This window comes from Mustela nivalis, assembly GCF_964662115.1.
Source record: "Mustela nivalis genome assembly, chromosome: 6".
NCBI lineage: Eukaryota > Metazoa > Chordata > Mammalia > Carnivora > Mustelidae > Mustela > Mustela nivalis.
This window is the reverse complement of record NC_139025.1, coordinates 89,033,290-89,055,273: the sequence shown is the minus strand read 5'-3', so window position 1 is coordinate 89,055,273 and position 21,984 is coordinate 89,033,290. Positions and strand designations below refer to the sequence as shown.

The following is a 21,984-nucleotide window of genomic DNA, read 5'->3' as shown; positions in this document are numbered from 1 at the left end:
CTAGTCTAGGCGGCGGCGCAGCGGCTGCGGCAGCGCGGCCCCAGCGGCGGCCCCGGCGGCGGCGGCGGCTCCTACGCAGCCCGTGCCCGCCCCGAGCCGCGGGAGCAGCGGCGGCAGCGGCGCAGCAGCGGCAGCGGCGGCAGCAGGAGAACCGGGGGAATCGCGCTGCTGGGGTAAAAGCTGGAGCGAGGCGAAAGCGTGTAACAATTGCACACGCACACACACACCACTCACACGCACTCGCCGCCCGCCCGCTCGCACAGCGCTGGAACACGCGCGCCCAGACACGCACACACGCACGCACACACACACTCGCACACACGCAGAGGCACGGGGGGGAAAAGCCGATGAATAATTTTGCTGCTATTTTTTAAAATACTGGCCGCCATCATCAAGCAGCGAGCTGCAGCAGCGTTGAAGGGAGAGGAGGCATCGGGACAGGCCCCTCTTAGGAGAGGATTTATATCTAGGTAAGTGTTGGAGATTTAAACCTACCCTTTGCGCCATCAGTCTGCGCTCCAATAAACTCCTGGATGTGTCGTATATTTAATATCCCAGTCCGGATAAGAAAGTGATCTAGGCTGAAGATTCCTTTTTTTTTTTTTTTTCCAAACCAAAAAGACTTCTCCCAATTCTCCAATATGTTATTTTTAGGGGGGGAAAAAAAAGCCCAGGCAAGACAACGAAGAGTTTTTTTTTTTTTCCTGTGATATTTCTTCTTTTTCTCTTTTTTCCTCTTCTTCCTCCTCCTCCTGATCTTCCTCCTCCTCCTCCACCTCCTCCTCCTCCCCCCTCCCCTCCTCCTCCTTTTCGGTCCTCCTTTCCCCCTCTTTCTCTTCTCTTCCCCTCAGTTGGAAAAAAAAAAAAAAAAGAAAGAAAAGAAAAAGAAGAAACAGAAGAAAAAAAAATTGTCAAGCCCCCGAACTGAAGGTTACGAGCGGCCCGTCAGCAGCCCACATGTAACCGAACTGTCGTGTTTCATGGCTTTTTGCCACTCCAGCTGTCAATCAAAGCCCGGAATGTCAAGGTAGTGAATGAATGATGGTTGATGATGATGAAGAGGAGGAATCTTTCAGACCCGTTTTTTTTCTTCCAGTAAAACTCCGCGAGGGGTTTCTGCTTCTTGAATTTTTTCCTCCCCCCTCCCCCCCTCTTTTAGCTTGGCCCCCGCGGTATCTATAATATGATCCTCTCTCTTTAAAGTATCGTTCAAAGAAAGCAGAGGGGAAAAATCAAGAAAAAAAAATGAATAGTTTGCAAAAATTGGACTTCCTCCCCCCCTTTCCTGGTAGGTATTTTGTCTCTCCCTCTCTCTCTTTCTCGCTCGCTCGCTCTCACTCGCGCTCGCTCTCTCGCGCTCGCTCTCTCGCGCTCTCTTTCTCTCTCTGGGAGATGAGTGAGTGTCAGTAGGTGTTGGCAGGTTGGCTGCTGCCTGGCTTATAGAAGAGCCTCAGTTTGGCGGCGCGGGTCGGCGGCGGGAGAACGAAATGACGGAACCCGGAAGTCGTGGTGGCCATAGCCCGTCGTACGGCGGAGACACATCCCGGGAGTGGGGAGCGGGAGCGAGGAGGAGCGCGCCGCGCGGAGCCTCTGATATGCAGCGAGTGCGATCGGACGGCCCCGGCTGGGGGGGGGGGGCGGGGGAGGCGGGGGGTGAGGGGGAGGGGTGGTAGGAGCTTGGCAGACCCGAGCAAATCAGCGAGCCTGCTCCTCCGCGGGGACGGCCGGGGAGGGGGACGGCCCGGGAGGGGGGCGGCGGCGGGGTGGGGGACGGAGAGGGGGAGCCGGAGGAAGAGGAGTGTGAGTGTGTGTGTGTGTGTGTGTGTGTGTTCGCGCGCGCGCGCGGCCGAGGGCGCGCGCATGCGGGCGGGCGCGCGCGAGAGAGGAAAGAGGGAGAGAATGAAGAGGACAGGGAGAGCGCAGAGAGGAAAACTGCAGAAAACCACAGGGAAAGTACGGTACAGCCTCAGCTCTTATAATTTTTTTTTTTTCCAAACTTACTTCTAGTTCATTTTCCCATTACACAGGGCTCAAGCCTAATGGGGTCGTTTCGGGGACATTTGGCATGGCGCTCTTGCTTTTGTTCCTTTTAATTTCGCGGGCCCCCACTCCTCTGCCAGCCGATTACTGCGCCCGTGAAGGCTTTCTGCTAACATCCAGGAGCAGCAGGCTCTGCAAACCGTACTACTGCGGAACTACAGTTTTTTTCGTTCTTTTTTTTTTTTTTTTCAAGTGGTACTTTCTTTCCTGTGCACATCCAGCACCCTTGTTTTCAACATTTAATTTTTCCAGGACAAGAAGAGATCAACTTAACTCAGGGCTCTTTCCTAGCGGTGGACAACGGCCACCCTGGAGAGTCTCTGGGGGCAGCGGTGGAATTGGGAGGGAGGAAGTGGGGAGGAGTCGTTTGGGTGTTTGATGTTATCTGATGTCGCCAAAAGGGTGTGTGTGTGTGTGTGTGTGTGTGTGTGTGTGTGTGTGTTCGCGCGCGCGCGCGCCTCTGTGTGCGCGCCTCTAATGTGCGCCTCCGAAGTGGCTCTCACTTAGAGCTGGGAAGCATTGGAGACAGAGGGGAGAGAAATAAGATGCCTTGCAGGGAGAATTGGTCGGTATACCCTGCCCAGCTTTGTTGTGGTCGCCCAGGGTGCAGAGACCGGAGCGTGGTAACGCCAGCTGATGGTTGTGTTAATTGTACCGGGCAATTCCTCTACATGGGGAAGACTGACCTACTCCGTATGAACTTTTCCTAAAAGGAAAAGAAGAGGGGGCGGGAGGAGGGAAGGAAGGTAAATATCCCACTTGGTTTGTGTAGAAAGTAGTTCTGGCCGGTGTCTCACCCAATCCCTGGCTGGAGCTGCACCCAGCCTCACCTCCACGCCTAGGGTTTCCCGGTGGCCAAGCGTCAATCACTCCGAGCCTGGAGCTGGGGGCGGAGTTATGGTCACCCAGCGCGCGCTGCGCGGCTGCCCCCTCCGCACCCCCCCTCCCCCGGCTCCCGCCTGCCCAGAAGTCCGGCCCTGTGTGCTCCGAGAGCACCCTCTCTCCCTAGCTCCTCGCTCTTTCCCGGTTCATGGTCCCTGACCCAGAGACTCGAAAACAGACTGTTCCTCAACAGCCGATTCCCTCTCCAACTTTGAATTCATTCTGGAGAGTAGAAAGTAGGGTATTTTCCGCGCGCGACTTTGACCCGACTTCCTGGGGGATGGGAAGCATAGGGAAAATAAAAGGTGTGTGTGTGTGTGTGTGTGTGTGTGTGTGAGAGAGAGAGGGGGGGGCGCAGATGAGCTTGGGGCGCGGGGGGGGGGCGGCTTTCCATCTTCTCTGCTTCACTGTAAGCTTTCAGGCAACACTCAACTGAGCTTACATCGCAGCCTGCTGAGACACCAAGCTAAGTCTGAGAAATTTGGCCCCGTTTTAATAGGAGTGGGGAATGAGCTCCGGAGGTCAATAAAGCCCTCCAAAAATAATGAATGATTGAGCACCTGTGATGATGATAGTGATTACCAGAGCAATTAAACAGTTTGATTAAATGAGCCATCATAACAATGATGTCTGCGGGAAATCGGCCCTCACATATAAAGATAGTGCGGAGGGGCTGGCAGAGGCGAGGGTAGTGCGACGCCAGGGAGCGGGGCTGCGGACTGCGAGGTATTTGCCCAGTTGACCAGAGCAGGGACGGCCGGGCACTCGGAGCTTCGGAGAGGAGAGTCTAGACCAGACTGCCAGCACTTTTACGCCGGGCTTCAAGCCTGTGTGATCCAACGGGTATGAAACCTACAGGTTGTGGGGAGGGTCCGTCTCCCTCCTCAGATTTTTTTCCCTAGAAGAACTCCAAGATTAAAAGCATCCTCCCTATTTGTTGCTGAGTTGCTCGTCGACGTATTAAAAAAAGGTGAGTAGAAAAGGAAAGAAGACACAAAAGAAAAAAGTTGTCTTGCAGAATTTTGTTTCAAGCGGCAGTTACGTGAATTCAGTTTAGCCGGGGTGGGAAGGATGAGAGAAAAAGAACAATCTGGTCTCGCCTGCGGAGCGTTTTCTACTAGAGATCTTGAAATTGCTGGATCCGAGTTCCCCGTGCAGCGCCGCTAGCTGAGAAGTTTATAGTGATTTTTGGTTTTTATTCTAACAGTTGTTCATATTTTCAATATTGCGTATATATTGTCGCCAAAAGGGTTATTGTTGTTTTAAATAGCCTGTATAGTGAGTGCCAATTACTTCTCTTTTAAAAAAGAAATTCAATTTCCTTGATAAATGCTCCTTTTGTTGAAGATCAACTTGGAAACAAACCTCTACATTGCTGAGTTTAAACATTCAGCGTTGCTACCTTCTGCTCCTTTTACCACCGCTTTTTTTTCATAGTGGTACTGTGAAGTGAGTTAGCATCCCCCACAGCCTTTATTTAGGAAAACTTCATGATTAAAAAAAATACATAAATTTCTTATGTGGCAGTGTATCCGAGTAAAAAAGCGATTGATGATTTCTGTATTTTCAAACAGTTGTTAAACTAATGATGGGTTGATAATTCCATGATAATCTTGGGTTTTACCAAAGGGGGAAAAAAAGCTTAAACTTGATTTTCATGTATTTTAATCCTTTCTGCGATGTAGAAATCATTTTAATCTGAACTCCTTTCTTCCTTACTTTCTAATATTCTGTAACTTCTTTTGTATTGTAATGAATACATTAAAGCAAACTACAGGGACAATCTGGTTGATGTAAGAGGGAGAGAGAAATAGGACATTTTATGATAGACTCAAAGAAGAAAAAAAAAACTCCGCATCATCTTTAACTCCAAAGACTTCTGTTAAGAAGTGTGAGAATGTTAAAAATGAAGCCCTAATGGAGGAAAATCTGCATCACTTAAAAATTCACCAATTGTCTAAGGGGAGAACCCCAAATTTCACACGACTACAGAGATTTCACTTACCTAGTTGCATGTCATTTATGAAACTGTATGCGTAAAATAGCATCCCAGTGCAATAGATTACACACAAGATCAAGTTGGAGGTGAATCAGGGTTTCGGTTCTTAGCCAATCTGATGAATTCAAAGATTATTACTTTTAACCACCAGCTTGCTGATGTTTTATTAACAGAGCTGAAAAACATTTAAGAACTTGCTGATCTCCCCCTACCTTCTCCAATTTTGCCAGTCCACTAGAAGCAATTCCACAGCAGTGGGGTAAACACACTTTCTGATTTCTAGCCTGATATTACGTTCCTGATGCTCCAGGCTCAGCCTCTGCACCCCCATCCAGGCTGTGAGGCTCATCTGTTCTTCCACATTTGGGGTGAAGGAAAAGTAGGTGGGGCAGGCCCAGGAGACAGGCACGAGATGGGGGTCGCAGGAGGCGGCACACACCTCCGTCAACAGTCAGCTCCTTTTGCCCAGGCTGGAAATGGTTTTAACAGGCGGTAAAATTTCATCTTGCGGTGTCAAATTGGGGTCATTTTGGGGTTAGAGTTCTCAGTGTCCGAGAGGAGCTGTCCAGCTGCGTGGGGACTCATTAACTGCAAAAGATCTGTTTCAGTAAAAACAATTCAAAGACAATCAGAAGGCTAAAGACCCTCTACAAATCGCATTTTACAAGTGCCCCAGAACAAATATGGATGCTGAAACCTATTTCTTCAGAATCCCAAATCTGCTACTTAGCTCTGGAGTGGGGGTGGGGCACTGCATTAAAAAAAAAAAAAGAGGTGAAAGGGAGGGGCCCTGATCGGGTGGGGGTGAATAGGAGGGGGGGATGGGGCCTCTCAAATTTAAGAGTCTAGTCTGTTTTTAATCACTTCTTTCTTATTGAAGCATCCCTAAGACTTCTAAGAACGGCTCCTTTTCTATTTTTCCTTTTCTTTTTTTGTTTCAACATGGAATGCTATTATAGGTTACATTGAAAATTTAAAAAGAATTAATGAATCCCACTACAGTTACCCAATTTAAAGTGCATTGGCTTTATGGAGAGTACTTAATTTGAAATGAGCATTTATGAACCGAGGCTCTATTTTACGTAAATTTGCCCACCTTCCTTAAAAAAGCCTGTGTGCCTATCTTTTTTTTTTTTTTTTTCCTGGAAAGTTATAGGTCCTCAGCACAGATAACTCCAAATTCCTCAGAACTGTGAGGTCTGAAGTGTTAATCTGTGTATTAAAATCGCCGGGTTTAAATCCTTTTTGTCTTCTTACAATAGTTAGAATAATTGACGGCTTGCTAGAGAAGCAAATAAATCCAACCTTAATCTTATTTGTAACTTTAGTTAATGTTTTGAATTGGAGTATTTTGGGTTAAGCAGATTTTTCCCCCCTTTGTAAGGTTAGTTTTTATTTATGGAGGTTCTGTTGCTGGTTTGAAAGATATTATTACTCTGATTAAAAAAATGTTTCAGGTAAAAGGAAAGTGCAATTTTAAATGAGAAGTTAGATGTGTGAGATGCTAGAGTTTATAGAATAAAACCAAATCAATACTTTGAAGTATTATTTGCAAGAAGTTTTCTTTCTTGCATTCCTGACCTGAGCAAGTGAGGGGGATCAGAATGTTTTCTTCTTCCTGCCTCTCTTTGGGCCCCACCCTTGCCACTATACTCTTCTCTCTCCATCTGTTTCACTGTACTTTGGGTTCTGAATGCAACAGTGAATTTTTGTAGTCTAGCTCTTTTCTCCAAGTTTTCCAGAGTATGTATAAATTATTATTTAAGGAGTTTGATTGCAGCCCTGCGGAAAGAGCCTTGAGCCCAGCATCCCTGGGACAAAGGCAGAGGGACTCTCTTCTGCTCCAGACCTGCTGGCTGACAGTTGGAATTTTTGATATATATTTTATTTGGCGGTTCCAATAATGTGTTTGTGTCTCCCTTCCCCATTCCCTTGCAGCCATCTATTACTTTAAAAATATCTCTTCTCTATAAACCTCAGCTCATCCTTGTGAACTGTTCTTGACCTTCCCAGCCATGTACCAGCAGCTCTGAAAGTTGGGACGAGGAAGAATTACATTACACTTCCTCTCTTACCTGTTAACTTTGCTCACTCTCTTCCTAGGTGGGTTCAAGAGATAGAAGGGGGCCTTTGTTTTGTTTATTTTTTGGTCCTTTCTTTATTCAGGTTTTCTACCATGTATTTCTCTCCACCCCCGCCCCCATTAATAACATGAAAGCACCCCACAATTTATTCTCTTAACTAAGAGGCGGTAGAATCATTGTACTTTCTTTCCTTTTACTCTCTCTTACGTCTTATTTCTCCCAATTTTAGCTGTTTCACTATCTTGCAGGAGGAAAAGTATTTCAATAAATAGCCCTCTAGCGCTATCTGGCGGGGCTCCAAACGCGCCGTGCGCTTGCTCTCACAGTCGCGGGCTCCTTCCCGCGCTCCCTTCCTTCCTCCCTTCCTTCTCTCTCCTCTTTCTCTAGTTTCTTCTGCGATCTTGATTCCGTCCCTCTTCTTTCCTCCTGCTGCCCCTCTTCTAGCTCGCACCCCAACTCCCAGCACAGATGGCTTTGGAACGACTCAGTCAGAGACTGATAGCCTCGGAACTAGGTGATGCTCTGGTGAAGGAGAACTTCGAGGGCTCCCACCTTCAACCAACGTGGGTCACTCGCCACCTATGTCTTTGATTAGCATCTTAATGTTGTTTAACATGTTCCTAACGTGCCAGCGTCTCAGCTGGCGGTGGTTGTGGGGGGGGGGGATTAAAACTGCATTTGCAAAGTTTGGAGGAAAGAAGTCAGACACTGGAATCCCGACTAGTGGAGACCAGCTAAGTTTTAGGTCAGGAACCCGAGGCTCAGTGCAAGTTTAAGAAAGGGTCGGAGCTTCACAGGGCTGGGAGCAGCAGCTGGTGCATGGCCTTTGGGAGAGAACTGGGTGCCTGCTCTCCACTCCCATCCCCAACACCGTCTCTTGCCTGCGGGATCCTACATCACAATGCCCTGCTCCAGGTCATATCCTGGGCCTGTCTAGGATTTGTTTTTCAAAAACAGCTAGCTTTATCCTCCCCTCAGCCCCCACTACCACACCAAATTTGGAGAGGAGTGGGAAAGAAAAGTGGGAGTGAGCGAATGCACTGAAGAGCCCACCGGGGAGAGAGGAGAAAGCCAACACTTAGAAACTGCGGGAAGGCAGGCTTGAGGATGCAGTACTCACCAACGTTTCTCTACGAGATTTGTCTGCTCTCTTACTGTGGCTTTTTGTTGTCTGTTTGCTTTTAAACAGTAGCCTATAAACCCTCAGCGGGGTGTGGAGAGCAGTCCTAGGCAACTGGGGAGGAAGCAGAGAGTCAACTTCAACTGGGTGCTTTAGATACTCTCTTAAAATTCGTAACTCTCTCTCCAACCCCCAGAAATACACCACAATCTGAGCTTTAGAGAAATCTTCAGTTCTCCCTTTGAGCAAATCTCTTCCATCTACTCCTTGAAACTGAAGAAAGAATATGGGACCTGGGGGAGATTTAGAGTCACTCAACTTTCTGATTGCATTTTCTGTTTTCCGAAATTTAGTTTTGACCTGGCAAAGTAAAAGTGAGAGCCCTATTACAATACAGACCTGGTGGCTACTGAGACGAGGCGACCTCAGCTTGCAGCGTCTGTGATCACCAAAGACGCCTTCCTAATTCTGAAATTCGACCCCCTCCCCATAATCTCAAAAATGGAATAGAAAGGTGGGGGGAATGACACAATCATAGGTTTTGTTCCTCAGTAACTTCCTCCTCCCCAACCCCCCAACACCAAAGGAAGAAAGAACAGTATGGGCGTAATTAATTGAGGACTGTTATTAGGTCATCATTAGCCAAGGTGCAAATAATTGCAGCCCATTTTTACTTAAAATTGACCAGCCCCAGAGTGATAGATCGATTGGGAGTATAAAAATGATGTATCAAAACATCAATGTCGATTATTTGAAATATTGTAGTCGAATTTTTTTTATTGCTTCATCGGTTAAGTGTCTGAAAGTGCAGTGTTCAAACATATATTTATGTTGTCAATACTGTCAGAACTGTCAGTTTTACTATACTGGATTTGTACTACATTTCGAATTTACTCATTTACATAAAATGCCCACCCTAGAATTCCCCCACCCCCACCCCATCTCTCTCTTTCCTCCCATCTCTGGAAAATCCGTGTCAGTTTCTTCAAAGGACTCAGCAATCTTTGCCTAAGCTAAAGTGTGCACTGCCTCTTTTACTCAATTTTCCACATCGGATTACATGTCTTTTTCACCATTTCTAACTTTCAAAGGGAGCCTTCCTCCTTTTCTTCCCAACTCTGCCTACTTTAGGCTTTTCTCCAAAATAGTATTGTAGTATTTGGAAAGCTTCAGTTTTAAATACCCACATCTCAGCTCCAAATAAACCAGTTAGGTAGAAAAATGAAAAAACCGGACTTCAATGTACCTCCTTAACGCTCTCGTGTAAACCGGGCTGCTGCCGGGCAGGCGTTCTCCCACGTGTCAGAGTCCATCATCAAATTACCTGGAAGACTGAAATCTTCCAGGGAAAATGAATTTGAAAATATAAATACGTTTTCTTTCTTTTACTTAGAAGCTGTGATAGGAGAGAAAGAAATAATACATATAAATGATAGGCACGTTTTTACCTTTAAAAGCTTTTGAACTCAATCAAAAGACACAAGTTAGAAGGAGAAATGACAGTTTTAATTCTACCCATTTTCACCTGGCACGTCAGATCAGAGGCAATCATTTATTTTATGGGGGGTGGGGTGGAGGTGGTGGTGGTGGATGGGAAAGCCAGATAGAAAGCGTGAATCCACAGAAGACTCTGGCCTAAAAATCATAGAGAAATTAAACATTCCATTTGAAACGGAAACATTCCATTGCTCCAGACTCATTCTAAACTAGTGGGAATTTATAAATTCACGTTTTCCCTAATTGTATGCTATTTTATTTTTTATTTTCTAGGATTCCCTCCAAGTCTGATAGGAAAGACAGGGCCATTTCTGGATGAGCTGTAAGGATGCATTTTCATTTCCATAACACTGAAGCACTTTTTATAAACCTTATGTTGTATTTAAATAAATCTGTATGGACATTAAGAGAAGCAACTCATACTAAAATAGCTTGGCCTTGAGCTCTCAATCCCAACATTAGGGGGGAAAAAATCCAGAATCCACCTGAGAAGCTTTTCTTACTCATCTTTTCTTCAAAACAAACAAACTAAAAAAAAAAGAAAAAGAAAAAAAGGGGGGGGTGCAAAAGAAAGTTTGCTGCATGCATCTGTGTGTCTTCATGTGCGCGTTTATAAACATCTCCCAGTCCGTGTTTGCGTATTACCTCCCTCCTGCCACACACTCGAAGGCAGAGGCATCGAGGGATCGCCCCCAGAGAGTTGTGTTTACTTAGGTTTTTTTTAATCTCTCCGCCATGTATGACAAGTGTTACTTCAAGAAATTCATCAGGCTTCTACAGATACTTCCAGTTTTGCTGTAATGATCTGCAGAAGAGAACTGCCATCACTTTCTCACATCCCAAGGTGTTGCAGGAACTCAGAGAAAGGAGAGCGGCTGAAACGCTTAATTACGGTGGGGGAGGGAGGAGCGTGAGGCGCAGACCAAGGGCGGAGGGAAAGGAGGAAGGTCCTTCACCTGGCCTGTACCTGCACAAAGCTCCCAGTCCTCTGGGTGAAAATTTGGGAAAGGTACTGTTGCCTTTTTTTTCTTTAATGCCTTCGGGGAGAAGTGATACCCTTGTGTAACAATTAGCTCAGACAATAAAAATAATTGGAAAATCAGTTGGAATTTCTGAGTTTTTAATTACGTTTAATTTTGTGCTAAGCCGTAAAATTACGAATGCCCCTCAATTAAACACTCTCCTCTTGTAAAGCGTTTAACAACAATTATTCCTTAATCAGTCTGAATGTGAGTCACAAATGATGCTTTTCCACATCAAAGGGACGTCCTTCGACGTTACCTTTTAGTCATAAGTAAGAGGATTAATTCCTATAATTAGAGGGATAAATATGTGCATAAATACATCTCTCTCTCTCCTTAAACACACACACACACATACACACTCACTCTCTCTCTCTCTCTCTCTCTCTTTCCCTGTGGGTGAGACATGGCCGGCTCTGGTAGGGTAAAGGTTTTTAATTGTCCGTCTTTGGTCTTTGCCCGACATCCCTTCGGGGGCCCGCGAAAGCGACCGAGGAGAGCCCGGCGCGAAGCACAGACCTCCACGGGGACACAGGCACACACACACATTCACAGAAACGGCAAACACAGGTCAGGCAGGAGGTACAAAGCTAGCGCGTCCCCAGACCTCCGCCAATTCCAACGGGATCCTCCCAACACAATAACCCACTCCCCACCCGCGCCCCTGCCCAGCGCTGCGAGAGTTCTCTTCCTGTGGGTCCACTCGTCCAGAAGACCGGGGTCCCTGCCCTAAGCCGCGCTCCAGGTTGATTCTTCAGCTACAAATAAAAATTGAGCATGACCTTTTAAAACTCCTGTGTGAATATCTCATTTACCTAATGACTTTATGTCACCTAAGAAGAAGGTCAATTTCCTCTTAACCTTTCCCCCGCTGCTGCAGTAAGCATTCTTCCCTAATCAATGGTGGCTGGAATAATCAATTCCCATTTTATGATCGCTGACAAACTCAATCTCTGGGCAGGGTGTGAGCGCTCGGGCCGGGACAGAGGTCTCTCTGGGTACTCCCAGCTCCGACCGGCGCCCAGGGAAGCTGCTCTCTCTTCCGTGGAGTTGAGAGACCTTGGCAAACTTCCCTCCCCCAGCCGCCTGCGTGACTTCTGAGTTGTCACTAATCGGAACCTGATATTCACCAGAGCTCCCCGGTCACCGACAACACCCCCCCCCCCACCCCCGCCCGCTGCCGCCGGGCCTCCCACCTACCCCGCCTCAGTGTGTTTTCATTTCAGTCTGCAGGCTGGGATTGCCCAGGTCCAAACTTGTGTGTGTGTGTGTGTGTGTGTGTTTCATTTACATTTGAAAAATTATTTTTGCCTTCTTCAGTGTGGATCTCTCAGCCCTTCACTCTGTCTTAGCCCCGCTAACTTTGCATAAACAAAGCAACAACAGAAGCTCAGAGTGGGTGGAATCGTGTGGAAATGAAGTCAACTGGCAGAATGCTCTCTCTTTCTTTATTACTTCCTTTCCGTTTTTCCTTCCTTCTCTCATTTTTGCTCCGTCACCTCTTACCTTGTTCCTTCCCCATCTCCCCCACAACACTCATTTATCCTAAAAGAGAGGTTTATGAGATGCCACTTTTCGCATATTTCTATTTCCCCAGTCTGGAGAAGTTACCAGGAAATTTACTAAATCAAAGTTAATTTAAAAGGGAATTTAAGGTAAGTTCACAGTTGTTTATCTTTGGAAGGCCTACATATGAGCCCATTTCACCTCCCAATCTCTCATCAAGTAGAAGTTGACTTTTCTATACTCAGTTCTTATTTGAAAAGAGGGAACTCTTAGTCCTGCCTGGTTCAGCAGGGCTCACTGGAATCTCTTTCGCCTCATTCTGTCCTAACCCCGTTTTCATTCACTACCAGATTCTGAAGAAGCTGCTGCTGAGCTGCTGCTGATTATCTAACAATCTAAAAACCTGCACAGCTAAGGTTCAAGTGGCAGGAAAATTACTTTTCTTTCCTTTTTTTTTTTGAAGATTTTATGTATTTGAGAGAGAGAACAAAACACACACACACACACACACACACACACACACACACACGGGGTGGGGGAGCATGAGAGGGGGGAGGGCAGAGGGAGAAGCAGGCCCCTGCTAAGTAGGGAGCCTGATTTTGGGGGGGGTGGTGGCTGAGGGGGACGACACTCCAGGATCAAGACCTGAGCTAAAGGCAGTGGATCAACCCACTGAGCCACCCAGGTGTCCCAGGAAAATTACTTTTCTTGGAAAGATGTCCTATATCCAGGTTTTTTTGTTTGTTTGTTTTGGGTTTTTTTTTTTTTTTTTGAGACTTCTTATGACTAACCAGCTAGTTAAAACAAAGTCCTAGGGACGCCTGGGTGGCTCAGTTGGTTGGGCAGCTGCCTTTAGCTCAGGTCATGATCCCAGCGTCCTGGGATCGAGTCCCACATCAGGCTCCTTGCTCGGCAGGGAGCCTGCTTCTCCCTCTGTCTCTGCCTGCCATTCTGTCTGCCGGTGCTCGCTCTCTCTCTCTCTCTGTCTGACAAATAAATAAAATCTTAAAAAAAAAAAGAAATCTTTAAAAAAACAAAAAAACCCACAAAGTCCTAAATTGAACTTTTTTCCCCTAAGAGTAGTCTCTCAAGGCCATGGTGATGGCTTTTGAAAAGTAACTAAAATGCCCCTTTTCTTCACTCACAGCACCTCATTACTTGTGGGCAGATGGTCTCCTAAAATTGGGAAGTTTGTCAAGTGATCAAAACAAAAATGTAACCATTCTACTTTAACAGGTGAAATAAAGGATAGATCACCTACTCTGGTGTTTAAATAAATAAATATATACATAAATACATAATATACATATATATATAAAAGTTAAAAGATATTTGAATTCAAGGCGAGGCACATCTAGGCCAGAACGCTCACTGTTCACCCACAACAGCCTTCTCAAGCCCTGTTAGTAAGAGACAGCAGACCGATCTACCACTCCAGCCTGTGTGAAACTCAGACTTCCATTCTTGCTTTGGGCTGAAATTGCTGGAGCTGTGACCTCTGAGAGGCACTGAGAACAGGCCAGGTACAGGACTTGACCTGGGATAGGGCCAGGCCAAGTTCCCAGTATTGTCACTTGCCTTCTTGCTTCATACCAGGAAGTACATTTGCAATGCTAGTTGAATTGGATTCTGGGTTTAAATGGGCGTTGAGGACTGGTCAAGCCCTGAGTCACACTTTATAACATCCTGGCTTCTAGAAGATTTGTTTCATATTCCCAACAAATGAATTACTGACTTTCTGGGACAATAACCTGTTTGTAGGTCAGGAAATGCTTGTGCAGGAAGAGTTCCCCAGGACTAAGAGTCCTGAGTGGAATTTTTATCTCTATTTGACAAGGGAGCAGACAGATTGGGGATGGGCCCCTTGACCTCAGATAATTACTATAGTCTTCCCTCTTAAGCAAATTTAATTCTCATGCAAGGAATAACTAACAATCTGACTAATCACTGTACAAGAACTTCCTTTCCTTTTTTTATCTTAAGGGCCTTCACAGGGATACTGAAGAATATGCTTAATCCTAGTTTTTGGTTTCACTTCATTTAAAAATCTTCCATTCTGCTCACTGTTTCCGCAGTCTTCTCAAACACTTGGCATAGTCTTGGGCTGTATTCTAATTCCAGCAGGAGAAATAGGAAAATCCAATCATCAGTTTATCCCCCTCTCCATTCCCTACACTATACACTCCATTACTCTTTGGAAAAGGAAGATCCTTTAATTATGCTTGATTTTGACAGCATGTCAGAGGAAGAAATTTTTTCATATATATAATAAAAAAGCCAATCCTCTGACTATCTAACAACGTTGTCCCTACCAGTGTCTCACTCAGGGTTCTAAGTCAAAATTACACATCAGAGTATAACAATAAATATAGGAGTAGGAAGGAACTAGCTTTTCATAGGTGACTTGAGGTCTCTGCTCAAATCCTAAATGGAAAGACTTCTCGTTCAAGCATCTTTAAGGGAAATGGTTGAATGAGATCACTTCTGAGGCTGTTTCTAACTCTGGAAGTATAAAAAAGGACTCCTGGGCTGAGAAACAGTCAGGACCCCAGGCTCTGGAGTCTGACAGGCAGAGGCCAAGTCTTGGTCCTGTTCTGTGTCAATTGTGTAACTATAAGTGAGTCACTAACCTCTTTGACCCTTGGTAATCTCATGTATAAATCAGACTAACTATACTGAATATTAGTGGATATCTTCTGTTGGTCCCTCCAGATCTACTCTTCACTTTCACTAACCCACTCTGCGGTCCTGGAAGCAGGTATGGGCAGTGTTGGGGGCTACCTGTTGGCTTTGCCCAGAATGGGTAGAGTGATGTCTGAGGGTTGACTCCAGGGTCTCTTTTGTGGTCAGCCTTCTCCACAGAGCTCTCTGGGTTCATATAGTCACTTCCCTCTCCGTTGCTAGCCTTGGGCACTGCACCATTCCTTGTGGTTTCCTAACACCCTGCTCACACCTTTTTAATACAGTTCCTTTATGAAGCACTCCTTCAAATTACTCAATTTGATACGGACCATCTGTTTCCTGCTGGACCTTGACTGGTACACCTTATAAACTTGTTTCAAGGATTAAAATTAAATGAGATAATGTATATAAAGCACAAAGCATGGTTCCTTGCGTATGGTAAAACCTTAATAAAAACTTTTAGTTATTTTCTTCTTCTTCTTCTTCTTCTTCTTCTTTTTTTTTTTTTTTACAACTATCATCTGTTGCAACCCCCTCGTTTATATATGAGGAAATGGAGGGCCGAAGCAGTTAAGGTACAAACTCAAAGTCTAATTAACTCAAGATAGCAACAACCCTGGGGCCAAGTCTCTGGACTGGCAGTTCTCAGTTCACTGCTTTTTCTACTGCAGCTTGTTGAGCAAAACAGACGGAGGAAGAGGGAGACCCTTTTGTCATAGATGTTGGAAAAAGCGCTAGATGAGCGAGAGGCAGAGGTGCAGGAGATAATAAGCATCTTTCCATGTAGCACTGGATTTGTCTCTGCTAAATTATTGCTGAAATAAAGCATGCTGTTGTGATTTGGAATCCAGTGATTTCACTAAGAATAGAATAGGTATGATACAGGAGGAGCAATGCATGCTTGACAGGTTAAAAACAAATTTATGAACACATAATTGGAAGTTTTACCAGGAGGCATCATAATGTTTCTAAGACATCTAGGGTATACCAGAATTAATTTTCAAATAAAGGCTGACTTTTGGATTAGCAGTGCAGATTAAGTCAAAACTTCGTAATTCCTTAGAATATAGTACTATGATATGGACTCATGTAGAACCAGAACAACAAATTTTCGCCCACATGCATTCTGTAATTCGGTAATACTGACAACATGATGGAAATAATTCAATCATTAATTCCTATTTTCATTCAACCATTCAAACAAATATTTATTGGGCTTATAATATTCTTCAGGAATGGGGTGCATGGGTGGCTTAGTCGGTTAAGTGTCTGCTCTTGCCTTTGGTTCAGGTCAGGATCTCAGAGTCCTGGGATAGAGCCCCACATTGTGCTCCCTGCTCAGCAGGGAGCCTGCTTCTCCCTCTCTCCCTCTGCCTCTTCCCTCTGCTTTCTCTCTCTCTCTCTCTCAAATGAATAAATAAATCTTTTAAAAAATTTTTTTCCAGGAATTTTTATGGGTACTAACATACAAAAATTAACTAAATATATTTTCTGCTTCAGTGGGTTCACAGAATGACAAAGAGGCAGATGTATCAACAGATATTGGTATGAACAGAGGAGAAATATGCCTAGGCTACTACGGATCCTTGAAGAGGCTGGGTTGGTTAGGGAGCACCGAGAGGAGAGGCTTTCCTGAGTCAAAACTGAGTCTTAGCAAAGAGAAGTCTGTCTCAATCCAATTACATTCCAGTCTTCCAGATCCTTCCAAAGTATTGATAATATCAATTTATTAATATGTAGCTCTTACTAATATAAATATTAGTAGTAAAACAAAAAGCAAACATGTAATAAGGTATTACACTTTGCTGTGGCAGGTTGGTTGAGATATATGTGGAAATTTAGAAAAATTTAAATAATGCTTCTCTCAGTGACTAGAGTGTATGACAGGAAAAGTGGGATACATTTAGAAGATATTTTACACAGACTCCTTGGAAAATGTTACCTTCAAGGAAGATTGCTTAGTGTGCTTTACCAATGAGGCCTTATTTATATAATGAGTTAGACCAGGCTTATTTGAGATATAAACATATACTTTGAAAAATGAGTTGGAATCTATACATGGAGAAAAAAAAACCATAAAAGCCAGGCCATTCATTTCAGAATCCAGGATGCATTCATATACAACTGGACCTATTAATAAATATAATACAACCAAACCTGGAGATTCATAGACCTGTACCCCTGGGGCTAATAATACATTATATGTTAATAAAAAAATAAAAAAATTTAAAAAACTAAAAAAAAAATAAATAAATATAACGAACCTAAAGAGGTTATTTCTACATATTCATCACAAAATGAATTTGTGGTGGTCATCTGCATCTCAATTGTAACTGTTAAATGTGGCATCCAAGTATATCATTTACTTTGCCATGGTAATGCTGCTAAATATTTGTGTCTCTCTTTTGAAGTCCAAACTGAAGGGCTTTATAACTCTGGCTTACTCATTCAAGTTGCTCTTGTCCAGTCCCTGACCTGATCATCCTCACTTGGTTCACTCTCTTTTACCCCACATCAAAATCCATCCCAATTACACTGCATGTGTCTGTGTGTGTGTTTATGTGTATGTATGTGTGTATCTCCATTTTAGCCATCCACAGTTACAACTATACTTGGAATTTAAAATTACTTTCAAGATTTCAAATGTCGAGGGTTTGTTTTGTTTTGTTTTTTGTTTTAATCTACCACTTTGTTATCCTCTTATCCTCTATTAAAACAAATTATTTACTATCCTCATTATGACTATCGTTGTGACTTCTGGCTTGCTGATCACTTTTCGCCAGTCCTTTAGTCACATCATCATTTGATATTCCACCCAGTTTAAAAGCATTAAGAAATGTATCTTTTACATTTATTTTCTGTTTTGAAAGTAATATATAACATACTCATTAAAGACAATAGGACAACATTGGAAAAAGTAAACAAATGAAAAAAAAATCACACACAAAGTATCTAAAAACAGTTGTTGTCAACATTTTATGGTTTCTTTGCATTTTTTCTATACATAGTGTCTTTTATATAGTTATGATTGTACTTTGTATAAAATTTGCATCAAAGTTACGCATGTAAATTCTTTATGACCATGCATCTAGATATCATCAATTACATTAAGTATCATAATTCACTTTTCCATTATACTATTATTGGGCACTAATTTATTTTTCCTTTTTTTTTTTTTTTTTAAAGATTTTATTTATTTATTTGACAGAGAGAGATCACAAGTAGATGGAGAGAGAGGCAGGCAGAGAGAGAGAGAGAGAGGGAAGCAGGTTCCCTGCTGAGCAGAGAGCCCGATGCGGGACTCGATCCCAGGACCCTGAGATCATGACCTGAGCCGAAGGCAGCGGCTTAACCCACTGAGCCACCCAGGCGCCCCTATTTTTCCTTTTTTATATACAATTCTGTAATGAGTATTTTTGTGCATAAACATTTTTCAAAACTCAGGATTATTTTCTCAGATTGGATTCCTGGACCTAGACTGAAGGATATGCATTTATTTAAGTCAACATCCAAAGCCTCTCTTGCATTTTGAATTTTTTTCTTAATTAAAAATTTTTTAAAGATTTTATTTACTTATTTGAGAGAGAGAGAGTGAGTGAGAGAGAGAGAGAACACAAGTGGGAAGGGGCAGAGGGAGAGGGAGAAGCAGACTCCCCGCTGAGCAGGGCACCTGACGTGGGATTTGATCTTAAAACTCCAGGATCATGACCCGAGCCATGAGAGTTAAGGCAGAGAGTTAACTGATTGAGCCACCCAGCCATCCTACTTTTTAAACTTTTTTTTAAAAAAAGTTTATTTATATTTTGGTTTGAGCCTGGCATCAAGCTCTCTGCTCAGCGGAGAGTCTACTTCTCCCTCCGGCCCTCAGCCCGTTCTCTCCTTCTCTCACACTCTCTCAAATAAATACAATTTTTTTTTTAAGGTATATTTTAAGTAATCTCTACACATAACATGGGGCTTGAATTCACAACACCAAGGTCAAGAGTCCCATGTTCTCCCAACTGAGCTGGTGAGGCATCCCACTTTTTGAATTTTTGTGATGACCTCTATGATAATCTTTATCTTAATCCTCAATCATTTTCTGTTCCTCTGGCTGAGTATTCAGCTTTCGAGGGGGAAGTCCTGAATTCATACACTTCATAGTTATGTTCTGAGCTTTAACTGGTCTCCTGAAGCTAAGGTTCCTCTTCCATCCATTTTCTGTGGTTCCTCCTTCCTTGGGCAGCAACTTTCTCCTCTCCTCCTCTATCCCTTTCTCTTCCCTTCCTTCTTCTTTCCTTTCCTCCTTTTCTCCTTTCTCTACAAACCACCCAGAAGCCCCTCTCTACTCTCACCCATCTCATTTTCAGATAACTTCACTTTCTCCTTCACTGAAACCAAGGATTCTTTGCTCTAATATTCTCTTTTTTCTGTTATTTCCTTCTCTCAGTCATAACATTACTCTGTTTTTAAGAATGGCCACTTATCGGGGCACCTGGGTGGCTCAGTGGGTTAAAGCCTCTGCCTCCGGCTCGGGTCATGATCCCGGGGTCCTGGGATCAAGCCCCGCATTGGGCTCTCTGCTCAGTGGGGAGCCTGTTTCCTCCTCTTTCTCTGCCTGCCTCTCTGCCTACCTGTGATCTGCCTGTCAAATAAATGAATAAAATCTTAAAAAAAAAAAAAAAAAAAGAATGGCCACTTATCTTATTACTTTTAGGTTTAGCAAAATATTTCTTACATACAAAAGTATATATGTAACATATTGGGCTGTTACAAAGCATAATAATAAAAGAAACATTCATGAATGTGCCACCCAACTTAAGAAACAGACCATCACGGGTGTGGGGGGGGAGTGCCTGGGTGGCTCAGTTGGTTGAACACCTGCCTTCACTCAGGTCATGACTCTGGAGTTCCCCGATAAGAGTCCAGCATCAGGCTCCCTGCTCAGCAGGGGGTCTGCTTCTCCCTCTACCACTACTTCTGCTCATGCTCACTCTCTCTCTCAAATAAATAAATAAAATCTTTAACAGAAAAAGAAAGAAAGAGACCATCACATATAATCATGTGGTTCTTTCCTTTTTACCCTTCTGCTGTTTCTTCTAGGGGTAACTACCAACCGGAATTTTTTTAAAAATAGTTTTTATATGCATGTATTTCTGAACTATATACATATGTGTGTATAAACTATATAAACTATACACAGCCTATATTATTAATACATATTAATATATCATCTTAACCTCTATCTACAAACTCTACATTTATATGTACATATATTCTTAAACAATACACTGTTTCATTTGCCTTTTTTTAAAAAAAAATAAAAATGGTATTACACTAAATATAGTCTTTCTGGATTCTTTTTTCATTCAACATTGCATCTTACCCCCCCGCCAAGAGAGGCAAAGGAGAGGGTGAGAGAGAACCATGAAGCAGGCTACTGCCCAGCACTGAGCATGATGTAGGGCTTGATCTCACAACCTGAGATCTTGAGCAGAGCCAAAATCAAAAGTTGGATACTCAACTCACTGAGTCACTCAGGTGCTCCCAACATTGCATTTTTAAAATTAATATTTTTGCGTATAGCAATAGTTCATTCCTTTTTACTTCTGCTTCCATTGTGAATATAACACTATTTATCTTTTCCTTTTTGAGTTGGTACCATATTTGTTGTTGTTACTATTATAAAGAGTTCTGCCGTAAGTATTCTCATATGTGTCTCTTGATCTTTATGGGTGAAGAATTTTCTAGATTTAGAGTATAAATCTAGGAGTGAATTGTCAAATTTTGGGTATTCAAATGTTCAACACCAAGATAACACGAATTACCTTTAGTGACGGTTTTAATTTATACTCCTGCTAGTTGTATATAAAGTATCCTATTGATTCACATCCTTTCTAATAATTGGCAATTTTGTCATTGTCTTCTTCTTCCTCTTCCTTTTCTTCCTCGCCCCTCCTCTTCCTCCTTCCCCTCCTCTTCCTCTTCTTCTTTTCTTCCTCTCCTTCCTTGCCTCCTCCTCTCCCTCTTTCCCTTCTTCTTCTCAACCCCCCTTCTCCTTCTTTCCAATCTGATGAACATAAAAAGAGATCTCACTATATATTTTTTAAAGATTTTATTTATTTACTTGACACAGAGAGAGAGATCACAAGTAGGCAGAGAGGCAGGCAGAGAGAGGGGAAAGCAGGCTCCCTACCGAGCAGAGATGCCCAATGCGGGGCTTCATCTGAGGACCCTGGGACAATGACCTGAGCCGAAGGCAGAGGCTTAACCCACTGAGCCACCCAGGCGCCCTCACTATTGTTTTTAACATACATTTTCTGAATCACTAATGAGGCTTAGCATCTTATATGCTTATTCTTTACTCACATTTCCACTTCTGTGAAATACCTGTTTGTGTATGTCCCCCACTTTTCTATTGAGGTTTTTTGCCTTTTTATTATTGATTTTATGAGTTCTGTATTGCAAATATCTTCTTCCAATTTGTGGCTTGTTTTCCCATTTAACTTGAAACGTGTTTTGATGAACATAAGTTTTAAATTTTATTGTGGTTTAATGTATCAATATTTTCTTTTATGGCTTGTGCTTTTTGTGTCTGGCATAAAAGAGTCTTTCATATCCTAAAGTTATAAAGCTGTTTTTCTGTAGAATTATTTAATAAATTTGATTGTTTTTTCTTCTCTTACTTTTCTTTAAACTACAGGGAATTGATTTTTGCGTGTAGGAGTGAGGTAAGAATCCATTTTCATTTTCTCTGTATGGATAACTTTCATCCCAACCCAACTGCTTCCCCAGTGATCTTCATTCCATCTTTCTCATATATCAATTGTCTATAAATTCTTTGGGCTTTCAATGTGGATAATAATATAGTCTTCAGAAAATGACAGTTTTATTTCTTCCTTTCCAGTCCTATAACAAATTCTTTCTTTTCTCTCTCTCTCCCTCCCTCCCTCCCTTCTCTTTTCCTCCACCTCCTCCACTTCTTTTTTTGGTCCTACTGCCTTTTTTTTGAACTAGATCTTTAGTACCACTTTGAAAAGAAGCATTCTTAAATAGTGGTCATTATTATCTCATTCCTTATTTATTTATTTGGGGTTTTGTTCTTTTTTTTAATTTTTATTTTTTAATTTTTTTTAAAATTTTTTATAAACATATATTTTTATCCCCAGGGGC

General features: G+C 43.2%; 1 protein-coding gene and 1 long non-coding RNA gene across 7 annotated transcripts in view; both read right to left on the bottom strand.

Moving 5' to 3' along the window:
• The window catches only part of MEIS2 (Meis homeobox 2), a 207,818-nt gene extending 206,214 nt beyond the window's left edge, over positions 1-1,604 (bottom strand). For 4 of the 6 annotated variants that reach the window (XM_082735620.1, XM_082735617.1, XM_082735619.1 and 1 more), the window contains exon 1: positions 496-1,604. In XM_082735620.1, coding sequence (XP_082591746.1) covers positions 496-507 — 12 coding nt within the window. In that variant the 5' untranslated portion in view covers positions 508-1,604. The other 2 variants (XM_082735618.1, XM_082735616.1) reach the window with 2 other exon arrangements.
• A 3,451-nt stretch (positions 1,605-5,055) lies between these two features.
• LOC309867170 lies at positions 5,056-10,718 on the bottom strand. The gene is made up of 2 exons (XR_014313013.1): positions 9,372-10,718; positions 5,056-8,239 (listed from the first exon to the last, which is right to left on the bottom strand). It is a non-coding gene; the product is annotated as an uncharacterized lncRNA (long non-coding RNA).
• Positions 10,719-21,984: the final 11,266 nt, after the last annotated feature.